Genomic DNA, 15,860 nt, shown 5'->3' with positions numbered 1-15,860 from the left:
GAGGCCTCTGAAATGGATGAGCAGCGCAGGCAGTGGGCAGTGCAAGAGCCCAGGGGACAGGAGTGCAGGGTCAGCGAAATGGACTAGTCACACCCGAGCCACTGCTGAGGGCCCTTTAAAAATAAAAAAAGAAAGAAAAGGTCACAACCAATTTCTCAGAAGGCAAACTAGGGTGAACCAGTCTGAGTCATTACTTTTTAAGTGAAAAATGAATGGTTTAGAGTTATGGTGAAATCTGTAAAGAAATCACTCTAGACTTCCTGGTTCTTAAAGATCAGTTACACTTTTTGCTCCTCTGAGAGTATCAAGTTCCTTCCAAGAGTCTGGAGGAACCCACAGGCAGATTACAGGGGGAACTTCCCCTAAACGAAGTTAAGGTCATTTCAAAATACAGCCTGCAGACTTTGTCACGTCAAAGAGAGTTTGCATAGAAACAGTAAGCTGAGGAGACACACAAAACACAAATGGTTTCCAACTAGGTTTTATTTTAGTGCTCAATATTATCAGCAATGATACAGGAATAATTCAGGCAAATATATCACCTTAAATACATCAGAGAAAAAACCCACCATGTCAAGCACGTCTTGCACTCCAGCAAATGAACATAAAAACAGAGAACAAAGTCAGCAGCATTAAATTAAAGTGCTTTTTGCCACAGTTCTTTCAGAGTCTCGCCCTCAGTGGTGTAATTTCAATTTTACTTATTGTATAAGAAGCTCAAAACCTCATTCATTGCCCAGAGGCTACATTCAAAGCAAATTCATGTTTAGTTATTCTAAATAATAACCACCCCCCAAAAGCACAAGATTCATTGGAATTGTGTGACACTGATTTCTCCAGACACACTGGGAGGTAACCACCATCCAGGCTGGCAAAAAGCTCAGAGCGTCCTCCCGCCGCATGGCAGCCTCGGCGAGGTCCACCACTTTGTTCCACGCACCAGGGTAGACTGAGGGTTTGAAGGACAAGTGGGCACCTGGACAGCTCGCCGCCTGTGTGCCACCCACCAGTGAGCAGAGGCCACCAAGTCATTTCCCCAAAGTCAGAGGGCGCATGGATTCAAGAGAGCAGGACAAGCCCCACCTCTCTGCCTGAGCCTCTTTCTGGGAGAGACGTGCCGCTGGTTTCTAGGAAGTTCTCTGACCTGCCCTGCAAAGGCTGTCACCCGAAGGCTGTTTGCCCCAGACACTTAACACCTTGGAGACAGGAACCTGCCCCCACTTTGACCGGTAACAATCCCCAAACTCAACAACAGGAAACACTTCTCAAAATCAACATGAGGCCCCATGTGTCAGCTGGAGGCTCTGGGATCAGGGAGGGTGCGAGGCTGGGTGCTGGGTTCCCTGCACTGTCTCTTGGCCACGTGCAGCATTGCTGGCACGGGAGACTTCATCCAGAGGTCCGGTGGCCAAGGGCAGCTTGGGTCGAGGCGGGGTGAGGGGTGGGAAAATGTCTCTTATGGACCATCAAGCTAGTAGAGTGGGCTCTCAGACCCCACGAGCCCCTCCCAGAGAGAGGTCAAATGCAAGGTCCTGTTCTGTATCAACTCCAGATTCTCCAGCTGTCCTGGGAGGGGCCCACTGCTCTCAGCCTGCCGCCAAGCTTCCCTCCTTCCGCCATCTTTCTTTCTACTACATCCTTTAACTATCTGGACCAACCCATCTTTCATGAATAAGAAACCAGACTGATAGGCTAAGGACCGAAACCAGAACAAGGGACAGAATGAGGAGAGGGAGGCAAGTCTCCCCCCATCATGGCCCCGGCCGCCCGTGACCGCAGGGGCATTGGGACGCGCCCTCCACACATGCCACTCAGCCTTCCAGCTACCTATGCACTCTCAGCCCCACCAGCAAGACTGAAGGGCCGGTCTGGAAGGCTCTGCAGATGGGACGATGAAAGCCGAAGGACCAAACTGACACCTAAGTCACAACCCTCCTGGGACGGCCTTGGCCTTCCTGAACTGTTCCCAGCGCAATCCGGGAAGAAAATGCAACCACCCCCTGAGGTGGCGTTTCTCTGTGTGTGCGCTGGGGTGCGTGGTAGGCAGGTGCATGTGGGTCAGTGTTAGCGCTGGCTGGTGGAGGGGGTGTCTGCCTGATATCCTTAAAGGCCCAACCAGGCCTTCTGCAGTGTTGGCTGATCCCAAGACCTTATCAAGCAATCAGACGATTCTCAATTAACAGAGCCTGACAAAACCAAGACAAGACTCGACTTAACTCCTCAGTATCATGCTGTCCAGAGTTATCACTGAAAAAAACAAGTCTCCTTTAGGGGTATGAGCTGGAATATCTTCCTGCAACAGCAGGCAAAGGAAGGGGAAAATAACTAGCGTCTCAGGGCTCAAAACAGTGGGAGACAGTGGGTGCTTTCATTCTCACGGTGGCGGCAACAGACAGGAGCTGTGCGTGGCCCTGGTGGGAGGCCCCTCCCGGCGGGCAGCGCTGCCCCTCCCAACGCAGGCTCCGGCTCCGGGCTGCCCACTATCTGCTGGGCTGCAGGTACTGGTGTGTGAACATGTTGAGTTCGCTGTCCAACCAACCAGCTTTATTTCTGCGGAGAAACGGTTACCTTGTAGCAGTAACAGCTGATGACAAGTAACAGCACCATGTGCCAAGGCCAAGTGCTGTTCTACCGGACACTTGACTTGTACAGACTCATTTACTCATTATCCCTCCAATAACCTCCACTTCACCGATGAGGAAAACGAGGCCCAGAGAGGTTCAATAACTTCCTACAGTCACGCGACGAATCAGCGGTGGAAATAAAATCAGGTTTTTCTGACCCTCAAGCCCTGTGTTTGTTTCCTGCCGGGACCACGGGCAAGTCCCTGGACTGCTGGGAACACAGTCTTCCTGCCTGTCAGCAGGAGGCTGGGCTGCTCACACGCAGCCCTTTGCAGGTTCACCCTGTCGCTGCAGGTGACAAGCAGCAGAGACACCCCCACCCCGAACCCACATGCCGCGTGAGATTTCCCCGGGGATGAGCAGTGTGTCTCTAGAACTCAGCTGTCCCAGGGCAGTGGGTGGGGAGGACAAGGCCCACCGACGCCTCTGATGCAGCTCCCCTCTGTGCTGACGTCAGGCCGGGGGCAGGAAGAACAGAGTCCCCGCGTGCTGACGTTATCCCGGCCTGAGTGGGCCGAGGACTTCTGCAGAGCGCTTTCACACTCAGCTCTGTGACGGTGTCATGAAACCTTACTCCGTTTTACAGATGAAAGCAATGAGACATAGGAAAGCTCAGTGATTTGCCCAAACGGGGGTGCCAGGACCAGAAGCCAGGACTCCTGACTCCTGAGACCCATCCTCTCCCCAGCAACCTGCTGCTGGAAGCTCTGACTTTCAACAGAGACCCTACACAGACCTAGGTTCTGATCCGGGTCCTGCCGGTCGCTGGCTACCTGGCCAGCTCCCCTGTGGACACGGATGCTGATGTGCCGCACCGTGAAATGGCGGAAAGTGGGCGTCGGGTGTAGCCCACTGTTCCCGCCGACAATAAAGGACAATCAATGTGTGGAGTGTCAGAGAGTGCTGGAGGCCAGCACGCCTGGATTCTCCTGCTCCTGGCCTGACCGCTTACTGTGGGATCCCAGATAAGTTACTTAACTTCTCTAGGCCTCGATCCATTTCATAAAGCGAAGGCGATGATTCGTCCCTAAAGGGACGCTGAAGATGGGACAGCACGTGTCAAGTGCCTGAGACACCACAGTTAAGGACGTGCCTGTGAGCTGTAACCCCAGGGACCAGAACTCCTCTGCTGCCACCTGGCCAACCTCACCTGAGCAGTTTGGCTTTGCTCTGAAGTGAATCAAGAACCTCAATTTTCTTGTTCATGGCGGCAATTTCCTGCTCCAGGTTCTCCCGGGTGACATCAACTTGCTGGCACAGATGAGCAAAGGTCCCAGACAGTTCCCTGTGGGGGGAGAGTCGGGATCAACCAGGCCACGTCAGTGGTGAAGCAGCCAGCCCATCTGTCACCTGCGCCTGCCCTGGTTTGTCAGGATCGTCCCCGCCCGCTGCTGAGACCGTGGACATCACAGCCGCCGCACACACTAGCATCAGCACAGTGTGAGAAGCAGGAGCGCAGAGCAAGCTGCCCCGGCGTGGGCACAAGAGACCAGGACTCAATCCCAGCCCCACTGCTAATCAGTCGAGTGCGGGAGACACATGGCTCCTCTTCAAATCTCAATTTCCTCATTTTGAAAAACAAGGTGCCAGTAAAAACGTCTACCCCAAAGGGCTCGGGGAGAAAATGAAGAGTTAGGTGCAAAATGCCTAGCAGAGGGCCTGCCACATAGCAATAAAAGGCAGGCAGCCAGCACCTTCCTGACCACCACCCAGATCAAGCCATCCATTCCCACCTGCCCTAATGTACGCCATGAACAATGGGCTGTGGCTCAGAACATCAAAGCTACGCCCACAACCCAAGCCCTTCGAGGTAACCTTTAAAAGATGGCTACAGGTAACACCCCTCATCTTCCCATGTCTTCCTTCCTTGGGAGACCAGAGGCCTACTTGGTCCCAGCCCAGGACGTAAGGTGTCCCTGGAGACCCCTCCCCCATCCCTAGCCTCCACGCTGGTGCTGCACAGCTGAAGGCCAGAGTCAGACAGCGCTCAGGACCCAGTGGTTTCCAGGCCAGGTTAGGAGGAAACTAGAGGGCAGTCCTGAACCACGGGAGCCAGCACTGGTCCCTCGGGGCTGCCGGGGCCACTCACTGCTGGACTTGGTGGCTGCAGTTGGAGCCGGTATAGCTGATGATGAGCTGCAGCTTCTCGCTGGCGTACTCTACAAACTGGCGCTTGAAGGCCCTCTCCTTGGCCTTGGCGGTCCAGGTCAGACGCTCGTAGACGTACAAGAGGCCATAGAGGCCAAGGGAGAGGGCGATGAGTCGCCAGCCCACAGCCTTCCACACCTGCAGAGGCACAGTGGTCAGCTGGCACAGTCCCTCTGCCATCCCACCGCCCATCCTCTCAGCCAGGACTTTCCCAAGAGCCTCAAAGAGCCTTTGTGCTTCTACTCAGAACACTCCTTTCAGTATCTTCCTTGGTCTCACTGAGGCCAGAAGGGCAGGGACCATGTCTAGTTTGGAGACGAGGGAAACTTAGTGTGGGCCACACAACATGACTGTGCAGAGGCCACCTCTGTGGTTGTGAGCACCAGAAGCACAGATCCAGGCACAGAGAAATCTTAAAGATAAACGCTGGAGTACTCTGAAGGGACACTCCATTCTGGTGACACTGACAAGCAGAATTCTGCACATCGGTCCTCAGTAGATGGCCTCTTTCGGTCTGGTTTGTAACACTTTGCTTGGAGGCAGTGTAGTTACAGTCAAAGAGCACTGGACTTGGAGCCAGAAATCGAGGCTCTAGTGTGAAGCTCTTCCTTGGCTGTGTGACCTTGGGCAAGTTTGTTTACACCTGTTTCCTCCCAAAATAGGAATAATGGCCCCCACCCAATTCTCAGGGTTGTTTGGGTAAAATGAGACACTGACTGTAAAAAGGGTTACATAACCGTCAAGTGTCAGCTTCTCAGATCATGACCCTCTGCCAGGTCACCATCTGTGAAAAAAAAAACCAGAGCATGTACCATCTACAGGCCAGGAGGGAGGGGGCCTCAGCTCCAGTCCGCCCTAGTCTTACAAGCTGAGAATGCAATCCCTGGCAGTTTTGTTACAGTTCCGTTCTGCCACCACTCCACAACTCAAATGACCATGACAAAGAGAACTTTCCCACATCATCAAGAAAATTCAAGGCATAAATAACTCTAGCTGCAGTGTGTCTTGGGTCAAGACGTGGGGAGTACCCCAGTAATCAAGAAGGCAGCCTGTGATCTCAGGCCTTGGGGCAGAAAGAAAGGGCAATACAACTGCAGCTGGAGAAACAAGGGTTCAAGGCCCAGCCTGGCCTCTTTCTGTCTCAAGCCCTTGCAAGTTTTGCTCTCGGTTTCCTCACCTACCAGTGAGAAACTCCTGGTCATACCCACCTCTCTAGAACCCAGGTCCGTCAATTTCTCAGGTCACTTCCCTACCCTACTGGCCCTACAGGGGAAAGAATATGGTCCTGGGGTCAGATGGGGCCAGAGTTCAAATCCTAGCTGTGTGTACTTGGCAAGCCAACTGCAGATGTTCTTCTGTAAAACGGGAACCTAAATGTCACGTTAGTTGAGTGAGACTTAAATAAGTCAATAAATGTATGTTAAAGGGCTAAGGCTACACGGCTCCTGAGATCACAGCAAAAAGTCATCACGGATGTGAAGCACAGGGCCGATGCGGGGACACCCACCAGACTGTGCCTCTCGGCCCCCACCCGCCTGCCCCCCCCCTTCCAGAGCAGCGCTTGTCACTGACCACTCCTCCAACAACGAGAATGCCCATGGAGGTCCTGGAGGTCAGGGAGGCCAGGCCGGTGACCATGGAAACCATGAGCTCCTCCTGGGTGAGGGAGCCCTGGGGCAGTGGGGGCATGCTGGGGTTAGCCGGGGTCAGGGGCATGGGCCGCTGCACCTGCAGAGAGAAACGAGGAGGGGCTAAGAAGATACCGGCCAATCTCTCATTCTAGGGTCCAGAACAGGGGCACGCGGAGTGGCTCTTCTATTTCCAAAAGGGGAAATGAGCTTCACATGGAGCAGAGAAGAATTTAAGCTCCTAACAGACCTGCCGGCCCAAAGGTGAGCACCGTGGGGTACTACAGAACGGGAGCAGTGGCCGCCCTGGAACGCTTCAGCACAGGTCCCCAGGCGTGGGACGTGGCCTGAGAGCAGCCCGGGCAGTAACTCGGTACAGATATGGGGGGTTCAACATCCAAACATGAAAATGGTGGTATGTGGACAGATAGGTTATCTATATTTAATAGTTACACGCTCACTTTAACGTGTAATAGAAAAAAAAATGCGGCTTGCGTTTGTAATTTCACAAATATTAGTGCTTAGGATAAAGCTAGGTTGATTTGTGGCAAAAACCTGACCGTGGTGGTGGCCCACATGCCACGGCTGTGACCTCAGGGCACCCCTTTGAGAACAGTTTGTGTGCCTGGGGTGCAGACTGACCTCCCCTGACGCCCGAGGGTGCGGGACTTCGCTTGCCTGGTCATTGTAGCCCATCAAGGCCCGGCGGCTGTTCTTGGGGCCCAGGAACCTGTTCACCAGCATGGTCCACCCGAGAGAAAAATGAAACTCGATGTCCTCCTGAAAGTCGGCACACAGCTTGTCACAGTTCAGGTCGTAGCTGAGGGAGAAGCACTGCCGAGGGACCAGCAAGTCTATCTGACTCCGCACAGACACAGGAAGGAGGGGTTTCAAGCCGTCTGTCAGGAACAGAAATGCGGAGAAAGCACAGCAGCTGAGTCCCGTGCCACGCCAGGGCCGAGCCTCAGAACACTTGCTGCGGCCCAGGATGCTGACAGTGAGGCCCAGAAACCAGGCCCGGAAGAGCGGGCCAGTGGGCGGGGGGATGCAGGCCAAGGCTCCACACCGGCTAACGTGCGGATTTAAGGAGCAGGCCGAACTCTCAGCCTCTGCTAGTCCCATGTGGTAACACAAGACACCCCCACGAGGACCTCCCTGGTGGCGCAGTGGTTGAGAATCCACCTGCCAGTGCAGGGGACACGGGTTCGAGCCCTGCTCTGGGAAGATCCCACGTGCCGTGGAGCAGCTAAGCCCATGCGCCACAACTGCTGAGCCTGCACTCTAGAGCCCGCGAGCCACAACTACTGAGCCCATGCGCCACAACTACCGAAGCCCGCGTGCCTAGAGCCCGTGCTCCACAGCGGGAGAAGCCACTGCAACGAGGAGCACACATACCACAGTGAGGAGTGGCCCCCGCTCGCCGCAACTAGAGGAAGCCCACGCGCAGCAACAAAGACCCAACGCAGCCAAAAATAAATAAATAAATTTATTTAAAAAAAAGGATGCCCCTCCACCGACCCCCAAGTCTATGTGTGGAATGAACTCATGACACATGCCCAGAACCCCAAGGTATGGAGCTGACTCATCATAAAAGGTGACAGACAAGGAAAGGCCGTTACTTCTGTAGACTGGCCTGAAACTGATCTTTGGGCAGCCCAGGGACCAGGTCCTGAGGCCCCCGCAGCACTGACCTATCATCTCCTGCTGCATGGTCTGCAGGGAGCTGGTGATGGCCGTGGAGCAGCGGTCCGACATATTTCGGCCCAGTCCTTCCTCTATATGGCGGTGCAGTTCCTGCAGCCAGAAGAGAGATGAAGGGAAGTGGCGCTCTCTGCCGGCAGTTCCCTCTGGGGAGCCCAGGGACAGGGAAATCCGAGGTTGGTCAGCCCAGGCCCACCAGGCGACGGCGGCAGGCAGGCCGCATGGGAGCCCGGGGCTCATGTCCCAGGCTGAGGGGCCCTGACTTAGAGCAGCAGGGCTGAGTCGCCGTCTGCTTGGTGATCCCTTCCAGTAGCCAACAGGGAATAAGGGAAGCCCCTGCCCAGAGCACCTGCCACTTAATGACTCACATTCTTGTAAACCTTGAGGACCACTGGGGAAGGGTGGAAGTCCATCTGGTACTCATCCACCAGCACAGAGAGGCGCCGGATCTCCTCAGCCATCGCGGTGGACACCTACAGCAGAAGCAGCGTGCTGGTAAGCGTCAGGGAGGAACGTGGTTCAATTGTGCAGCACCAGGAGAGGGTCTAACAGACTCTAACACACTGGATATCTTTCCCCTCACCCATGCAGTGTCCTCAGCTGATCTATGGAATTAAAGTTTTTGAGGTAGAGGGGATATGAGAGACTGGCTGACCAAACACTCCTGGAAGATATGGAGGACAAGGCCCAGAGGAGGCAGGACTTGCCCAGGGTCACACGATGGAAGAGCAAACCCAGGGAGGTGCCACGTTCTTGAATCAGGGCCACGACTTCCTCCTGGAAGGCTGAGGAGCCCCCAAGGAATAGGGTGTCTGTGTTTTCACTTTTCTAGCTCCCCAGCCTCTACGCGGAGCCCACATCTCCCCAGTGGGCTTCCTCTCCCACTCCTCACCTGCCTCTCAACTTCCTCCGTAATCTGCTTAATTCGCAGTTTGTAGTCTTGCGCCAAGAGCTCCAGCTGCTTGTCAATAAATCGCAGCCGCTCCTGCCGCTCTTCACGCATTTCCAGGCAGTAAACCCTGAAAGCAAGAGCTCTGGTTACGCGACGCAGCTCCCCACATGACTAAGCAGAGAAGCAAGAGGTGACACGGGGCAGCCTGTGCGGGCCCCGGAGGTGATCCTGGCAGGTCCACGCACATCCCCGGACGCCTGCTCTTCCCCTTCCCAGGTGTGAGGGAGAGACGGCGTCGACAACTCACTCAAGTTTTCCAAATTTGGAAGACGTGGTGGTGACCGACAGGGGAGGGTGCTTTCAGGGGCTTTAGAACAAGTTCTGCCAATTAATATAGAAAAAAATCACTAGTATAATCAAGAAAAAGAAAAAAGAGGTACTACGCTACCCAGAAGCCTGGCCAAATTCACCAAGTCTGAATTACTGATGGGGTCAGGGAAATGGGAGTTCCAGCATACACTGCTGGTGGGACCTCAGATGGGTTCAGATGTTTCAGAAAGCTACAAGTAAAACTGGGTAAAACTGAAATGCACATACCCTAAGAGGAAACCTTCCATCTCCGGGAATTAATGCTAGAAAGACTCTTGCAGATGTGCACAAGTGGACACACAGACTGGCATCCACTGCAGCAGGGTTTGCAATAGCAAAATAATGAAATCTAAAAATCAATCTACAGGAAAATGAGGTACGTTCACAATGGACTACTCTACAGCAGCTAACAGTCCTAAACTCCGTCTACAGGTATCAACAAGGACAAAGGGTGAAAACGATGCCGGGTGGAAAGAGAAGCCAGGTGCAGCATGATCCCGTATCTGTACATGTAAAGCACTTTCAGAGCAACATTGTGTATTCTTCAGAACTTACATAAAAAGTACTGCTTAATGAATGACAGGACTCCACACCAAATTCACGATTGCAGTTGCCTCTGAGGAGTGGGCAGAGAGACACTGGGACAGGGGCTGAAGAATCAAAGGATGTTCAACACTTTTTTCTGTGTTGTTGTTGTGGGTTTTTTTTTAATATCTTTATTGGAGTATAATTGCTTTACAATGTTGTGTTAGTTTCTGCTGTATGTCTTTTATTTTAACTTAAAAATAAAGCAAATATTGTCAATTCTGTGCAATGGAAGCACGGTATGTTATTCTCTGTACTTTCCTATATTTTAATTTCTCCAAAAACAGGGTATTTTTAAGAAGCATGTCCTGCTTCAGGCTATGAGAACGGCTGCAGTGCTCGGCGCAGCACTGGGCCAAGGCCGCCAACACGGGCTTGTGGGGAACCTCGCTGCACAGGCCAGGTGGGACGGACAGACGCCCCACGGCATCCTCACCAGGCTACTCCTCGTGGCTCGAACGGGGCCTGGAGGGAACCCTGAGACTCCAATCTGGCGGCCCTGGGCCGGGTCCAGGCAGGGGTGAGGCGGTCACTGCCACGCTCCCTCCTGTCCCCTCCGGGGCTCTTACCGCTGCTCCTGCGCCGCGATGTGCAGAGAGTCCATGATGAGGCGGACAGCCTCCGCGATCTGCTTGGCCCGGACCGTGTGCTGCTCAAACTTGGTCTTCACAGCCGACTGGGAGATGCACTCCTGGAACAGACAAGAGGCACAGAGGGGGGCAGAGGCCACCGGCCAAGGGCCAGGCTCTGGCATCTACTGCCAGGGACACGGCTGGAAAGAGCCAGGGAGGCACAGAATCGCCAGACACCAGGATCAAAGGCTTGTGCTCACCTCAAATCTCCTCTCAAAATTCTGAAACTCAAACATCCTCACTTGAAAGCCTTCTGCAAGAGCGCCCCCTAGGAGAATTGCACCGCATTAGTCGAGAAATAACTCGCAGCCGAGAGAGCTTCCCACTCAGGGCTCTTCTCACCACCTCGTTCTCAGAACTGTTTCTACTGGCTGACTTAGTATGAGACCCAACGACTCAAATGTTCGGGAAAAGCAAGAAGCTGGTTCCATCGTCACCTCCTTCGGGCATGCCCTGGGCCTTCTGGATCCTGGCGTTGAGCACCTCCTTGGCAGACACAAAGAAGATGCGGTCTCCAGCCTGGCCTCGATCCACCACGCCCAGCTCGTCCACCAGGAAGCTGGTACAGCGCTCCATGTGCTGCCGCCGTACCTGGAGCCCAAGCAGACGGGCGTTACGTGAGCAGGTAGGGTGCGGGTGGGCCCCTCCTGATAGAGCCCGCAGCCCCCAACTGCTTCTTTTCTAAAACACAGATAATCTGTTCACACAGCTCAGGATTCAAAAGGTACAAACACACATGCAGCGACCATCTCCCACCATCTGTTCTCCAGCCACCAGGCTCCCCAGAACCCATGTCACAGGGGTTCCCTGGGGTACAGCCTGTCAAAGACAGCTGGTGCATCAACAAGCTGAAATGCTTACACGTGCCCCAAATTGCCTTGTTAGAGCCTGCAGAGTGTCTCACTTTGGCGGCCCAGAAGGAAAGGAACCTGGGTGGGAGGGGGGGATTGGTCAAGAAACCTACACCTGGACTCTGTACTGACAAGCTGAGTCTTCCCTGGGCCTCGTTTATTACATGAGTGGCCGCACCCCAAAATCCCTCCTAGCTCTGAAGCCCTAGGGTTCTACTGCTGGAACTTAAAAGTGATGACGGCCTCTTATGGACACCTGCCACGTGCCAGGCCTTTTCTCAAAGTTAACAGATTTCATCCTCTCAACAACTCTATCTATTATATCCAACTCACAGGTGAGGATTTACCGGAGGGGTTAGGAAATTTACCAGTCACACTGCCCAGCGTCAGCCCGCTGACTACATGCTTTATCATCAACCCACATCAACTGTCTGTTACTCCTTTTTCTTTCATTTCACGCATAAAAAGTAAAGCATTCTGAGCTGTCGGTAAGAACCAATTATTCTTCACTCCTCTTTTAAGCTTCTTTCCTGGATGTCTTTGTAAAGCTAAGCCTGTTCTATAATGATTAATTCTTTATGAACTAAATAAAGAGAGCAAGCAAGGGTGCAGCGGCTAACGTGGTAGGGATGCTTCTCAGACCTGGAAGAAAGCCTTTTGAAGAGGAGAGGGGTCCGGGAAAGCGAATGGGAGAAGTGAAGGGTTTGCGTTTTGTTGCTGTTGTTGGTTTTTTTTTGCCGCACCACGCAGCAGGCAGGATCTTAGTTCCCGGACCAGGGAATGAACCCGTGCTCCCTGCAGTGGAAGCACGGATTCTTAACCACTGGACCTCCAGGAAAGTCCCAAAGAGTTGTTTTTGTTTTTTCATTTTGGTTTTGTTTGGTTTTGTTTTTGCCACACTGCATGGCTTGTGGGATCTCAGTTCCCTGACCAGGGATTGAACCTGGGGCCTCAGCAGTGAAAGCACTAAGTCCTAACCACTGGACCGCCAGGGAACTCCCACGAAGGGGTATTTTTAAAGCCATCAGCGACCCCAAGGAATACCCGGGACTTCTTTGGTGCTGAAATTCATTCAGGGATGTGGCCTGGGAGAGCATAAAGAGGGTCTGGGTAGACACATGGGGTGGCATTCCCCAAACTGCTGAGTAAAGAGGCACCCACCTCCTCCATGTACTCAGGCTCCGAGGCGGACGCGTCCCAGCGGTTGTTCAGGATGAAGATGTTAGGGCGGGACAAGCGCTCGCTCACCTTGTGGAAGAACTGCTTTTCCTGGATGGAGGGGAAGACCTCAGTGGGGGAGGAGCTGTGCCAGCTGAGGCCCTGCCAGCCCGCCCACTCAGCTGGGTCCTCGGAGTGTGGGAAAAGGCGGAGGAGGGGTTACCGTCTGCATCAGGGTGGACTCTGAGTTGGCCACCAGCACGAACACATCGGCGTCCAGGCAAAACTTGTCAATCCAGCTGTCCAGCTCTGTGGTGACATCGATGCCAGGGCTAGAGGCGACAAGGATAAACTGTCACCGGACACACAGACCATGGGCCCCACTCTTCCTGCTCTGAACAGACCTGAGGCAGCCAGGCAAAGGAGGAGAAAGCTACAGAAGGGAGAGAAATTGGGCCTGGCCCTTATTGGAGGGATTTTTCCTTTTCATCTCATATCCTTCCAGACTCTGAAAATGTGGTTTTTGCCATACGCATCTATCACTTTTATAAAAACGTAATGATCTGAATTTTACTTTGGGGGTATACAATTAAGGTGAAGCTCTGTATTTATGTGAGTCTGGCAAGCACCCTAGTACCGCACTTCTTGGTATAGTTACGGCCTGTCCACAAAGCAGGAGCAAAGTGTTCCTTTGAGAAAAATAAAATACAACATGGACCTCACCACCGCAAGCTCCACCCCCCCGCCCCCAATAAACACACTAATGTTGGGTTGAGGCTGAGAACCTTCCCAACTTTTGAGCATCCTCCCTATCCCTCTTTACAGGCCATCACTGGGACATCTTCAGGGCCCTGACACCTGCCCAGGGACACAGTAACCAGACCCTAGAGGAAATCAAAGAGGCAGGAAGATTTGGTTGAGCCAGTTTGAAAAGCAATATACTTAAGCAGAGCAACAACAGGACCTAGGGGATCCTGGCCTGGATGATCCAGAAATGGAAACCTGGTGCCCTCCCAGTTTGGACCTCGTGGGGAGGCACCTTCCCTCTTACCTGTCCATTAGCACAAGGTCATCTTTGAGAAGCGGACACTTGGAGTTGGGCCACATCACACTCACCAGGCTGCCAGCATGAAGCTGCTCGTCCTGGTGAAGGGCGTGGGCCAGCTGGTTCACAGTCTGATGGGGGAGAAGGGAAAGAGGGATCAGGGCTGAGGAAGAGCCTCCAGCCTGGAGATTTCCAGTGCCATGTGGCCACAGCACGATGGCCGGAACTGCTGCCTGATCTGCTACCCTGTTTTTTGTTTTTGTTTTTCTTTTTTGCGATACGCGTGCCTCTCACCGCTGTGGCCTCTCCCGTTGCGGAGCACAGGCTCCGGACGCGCAGGCTCAGCAGCCATGGCTCACGGGCCCAGCCGCTCTGCGGCATGTGGGATCCTCCCGGACCGGGGCACGAACCCATGTCCCCTGCATCGGCAGGCGGACTCTCAACCACTGCGCCATGAGGGAAGCCCTGTTACCCCTTTTTCTTTCATTTCACACATAAAAAATCAAGAGCTGGGAGCTGTCAATAAGAACCAACTATTCTTCACTCCTCTTCTGAGTTTCTTTCTTGGATGTTGTCCTAAAGCTGAGCATTTTCTGCATTAATTCTTTAGGAACCAAAATGAGCATCTGGCCCCAACCAGGAATGCAGCTGGCTCTCAGAAAAACGAAAACACGCAAGCCCCAAGCTGACGTGTCAGAATCACAGAGCAAATGCAGGGATCGCTCTCTGGCAACATGCCAAAGAACAAGGCACATATGCTCTTCATCACAAAGAGAAAAGGCCTGCCCAGCAATTCACGAGGACTGTGAATCCGGACTTCAGGCGCTCCGGCTTTCAGACCCTCCCTGAAGCTCTCCCAACTCCCAAACAGCCAGGCTAGGACAGGGCCTCCCAGACTCCACTGCAGTGGAGGGCACTGCCTTCTCCTTAGAGCTTCCAGTGGCCCTGGCACAGTGGATGCGCTGGTTGGTCTAAGCCCGGATTTAACCCGCCAGCATGCCCAGGGCTGAAAGCCAGGCCGGCGCTGTCCCCTCACCTTGACACTCCTCTTTTCCTCTGAGCCCTCCGTGAGGAGGAAGGCCTCGTGGCCATCTGTGCCCTCCACCCGCAGGAAGCAGTTGGTGGTGTGGCCGATCCCGGAGGGCAGCACTTTGTCCCAGAGCATGGCATTGATCACAGTGCTCTTCCCGTTGCTCGTCCTACGAGGAAATCCTGGCTGTCAGTGAAGCTACCGCTATCTGCGTCTCAGGCTGTATCACTAAAAAGTGACAGTCCAAAGTCTTGTCCTCCACCGTGATGTGTGTGCCCAGACAGGCAGAGAGGGCTCTCTGTGTTTATGAAAATGCTGGACAAACACTGTGACCCGTGTCTGTGATGTGCTCCTGGTTCATCACGGCAAACCAGCCCACAAGGGGCTCCCACGGTGTGGCACTGCCAAGCAGATGCTCTCTGCCCTCAGGGGAGCCCACCACCGTGCCTGAGGCTCTCAGCATCACTCTGGAGATGACCCGCCTGACTCCGAGGGACAACCCACTCCTCCTCTTCTACTTGGAACCACTGGCTCACCCCCACGGTGTCTTCCTCAGTCTAAGTGACCTCAGCTGAATGACCACTGGCTCACCCCCAGGGTGTCTTCCTCAGTCCAAGTGACCTCAGCTGAATGACCCCAAAGCCCCTGGTTTTCTACAAAAGGCCAATTTTGCTGCCCCCCACCCCCGCCATGCTCCTCCCAAACCTGAAGCCCCACCTGTCAGTCCCGGCTGCTAAGGGCCTGCTAAGGGCAGATTACTGTAGCATTCCTGCCCATCACACCCCTTCCCGACACTCTGGTTCTTGAAAACAGCTCTGCTCTGCAGACTCATCTCTCCAGCTCACCAAAGCCAGGGCCACAGCTCTGAGGGGAGGATGCAAAATGACAGCCCAGAGGTCTGAGGGCCACCCCTGAGGTGAATAGGGACAGGGGTGGCAGAGTGCCAATTCCTCAGGCCACCACTGTGCGCACAGCATCCAACCGTCTGGGTGTCTCTTTTTTTTTTTTTTCCCCTGTATTGGGCTTTACTTTTTTTAAAGGTGCTGTGGTACAACAACAACTATGTTTGGCCTTTGTCCCCGGTTCCTGGCACAGAGCTCCTAAAGCCCTTGGAATTTCCTGAGTGGAAGGAGTGTCTTCAGTCACTCATAAGGAGCCCCTGTTGGGCACACCTGTTTATGCTAGTGAGGTGACTCA

At 53.8% G+C, this 15,860-nt stretch overlaps 1 protein-coding gene across 3 annotated transcripts in view; it reads right to left on the bottom strand.

The window, feature by feature from the left end:
- Positions 1–465: 465 nt before the first annotated feature.
- MFN2 (mitofusin 2) overlaps positions 466–15,860 on the bottom strand; it is a 28,029-nt gene continuing 12,634 nt past the window's right edge. For 2 of the 3 annotated variants that reach the window (XM_082616352.1, XM_082616351.1), the window contains 15 exons: positions 14,670–14,832; positions 13,640–13,764; positions 12,812–12,920; positions 12,592–12,699; positions 11,017–11,170; positions 10,780–10,847; positions 10,517–10,638; positions 8,994–9,120; positions 8,470–8,574; positions 8,092–8,194; positions 7,043–7,299; positions 6,345–6,500; positions 4,714–4,910; positions 3,775–3,909; positions 466–2,550 (listed from right to left, as the gene is read on the bottom strand). In XM_082616352.1, the coding sequence (XP_082472478.1) occupies positions 2,481–2,550; positions 3,775–3,909; positions 4,714–4,910; positions 6,345–6,500; positions 7,043–7,299; positions 8,092–8,194; positions 8,470–8,574; positions 8,994–9,120; positions 10,517–10,638; positions 10,780–10,847; positions 11,017–11,170; positions 12,592–12,699; positions 12,812–12,920; positions 13,640–13,764; positions 14,670–14,832 (1,999 nt within the window). In that variant the 3' untranslated portion in view covers positions 466–2,480. The remainder of the gene's footprint in view (positions 2,551–3,774; positions 3,910–4,713; positions 4,911–6,344; positions 6,501–7,042; positions 7,300–8,091; positions 8,195–8,469; positions 8,575–8,993; positions 9,121–10,516; positions 10,639–10,779; positions 10,848–11,016; positions 11,171–12,591; positions 12,700–12,811; positions 12,921–13,639; positions 13,765–14,669; positions 14,833–15,860) is intronic. The other variant, XM_082616353.1, reaches the window with a different exon arrangement.

Source organism: Mesoplodon mirus, assembly GCF_964341445.2.
Source record: "Mesoplodon mirus genome assembly, chromosome: 3".
Taxonomy (NCBI): domain Eukaryota; kingdom Metazoa; phylum Chordata; class Mammalia; order Artiodactyla; family Ziphiidae; genus Mesoplodon; species Mesoplodon mirus.
Note: the sequence above shows the minus strand (reverse complement) of the source record. Positions and strands in the feature narration are given on the sequence as shown.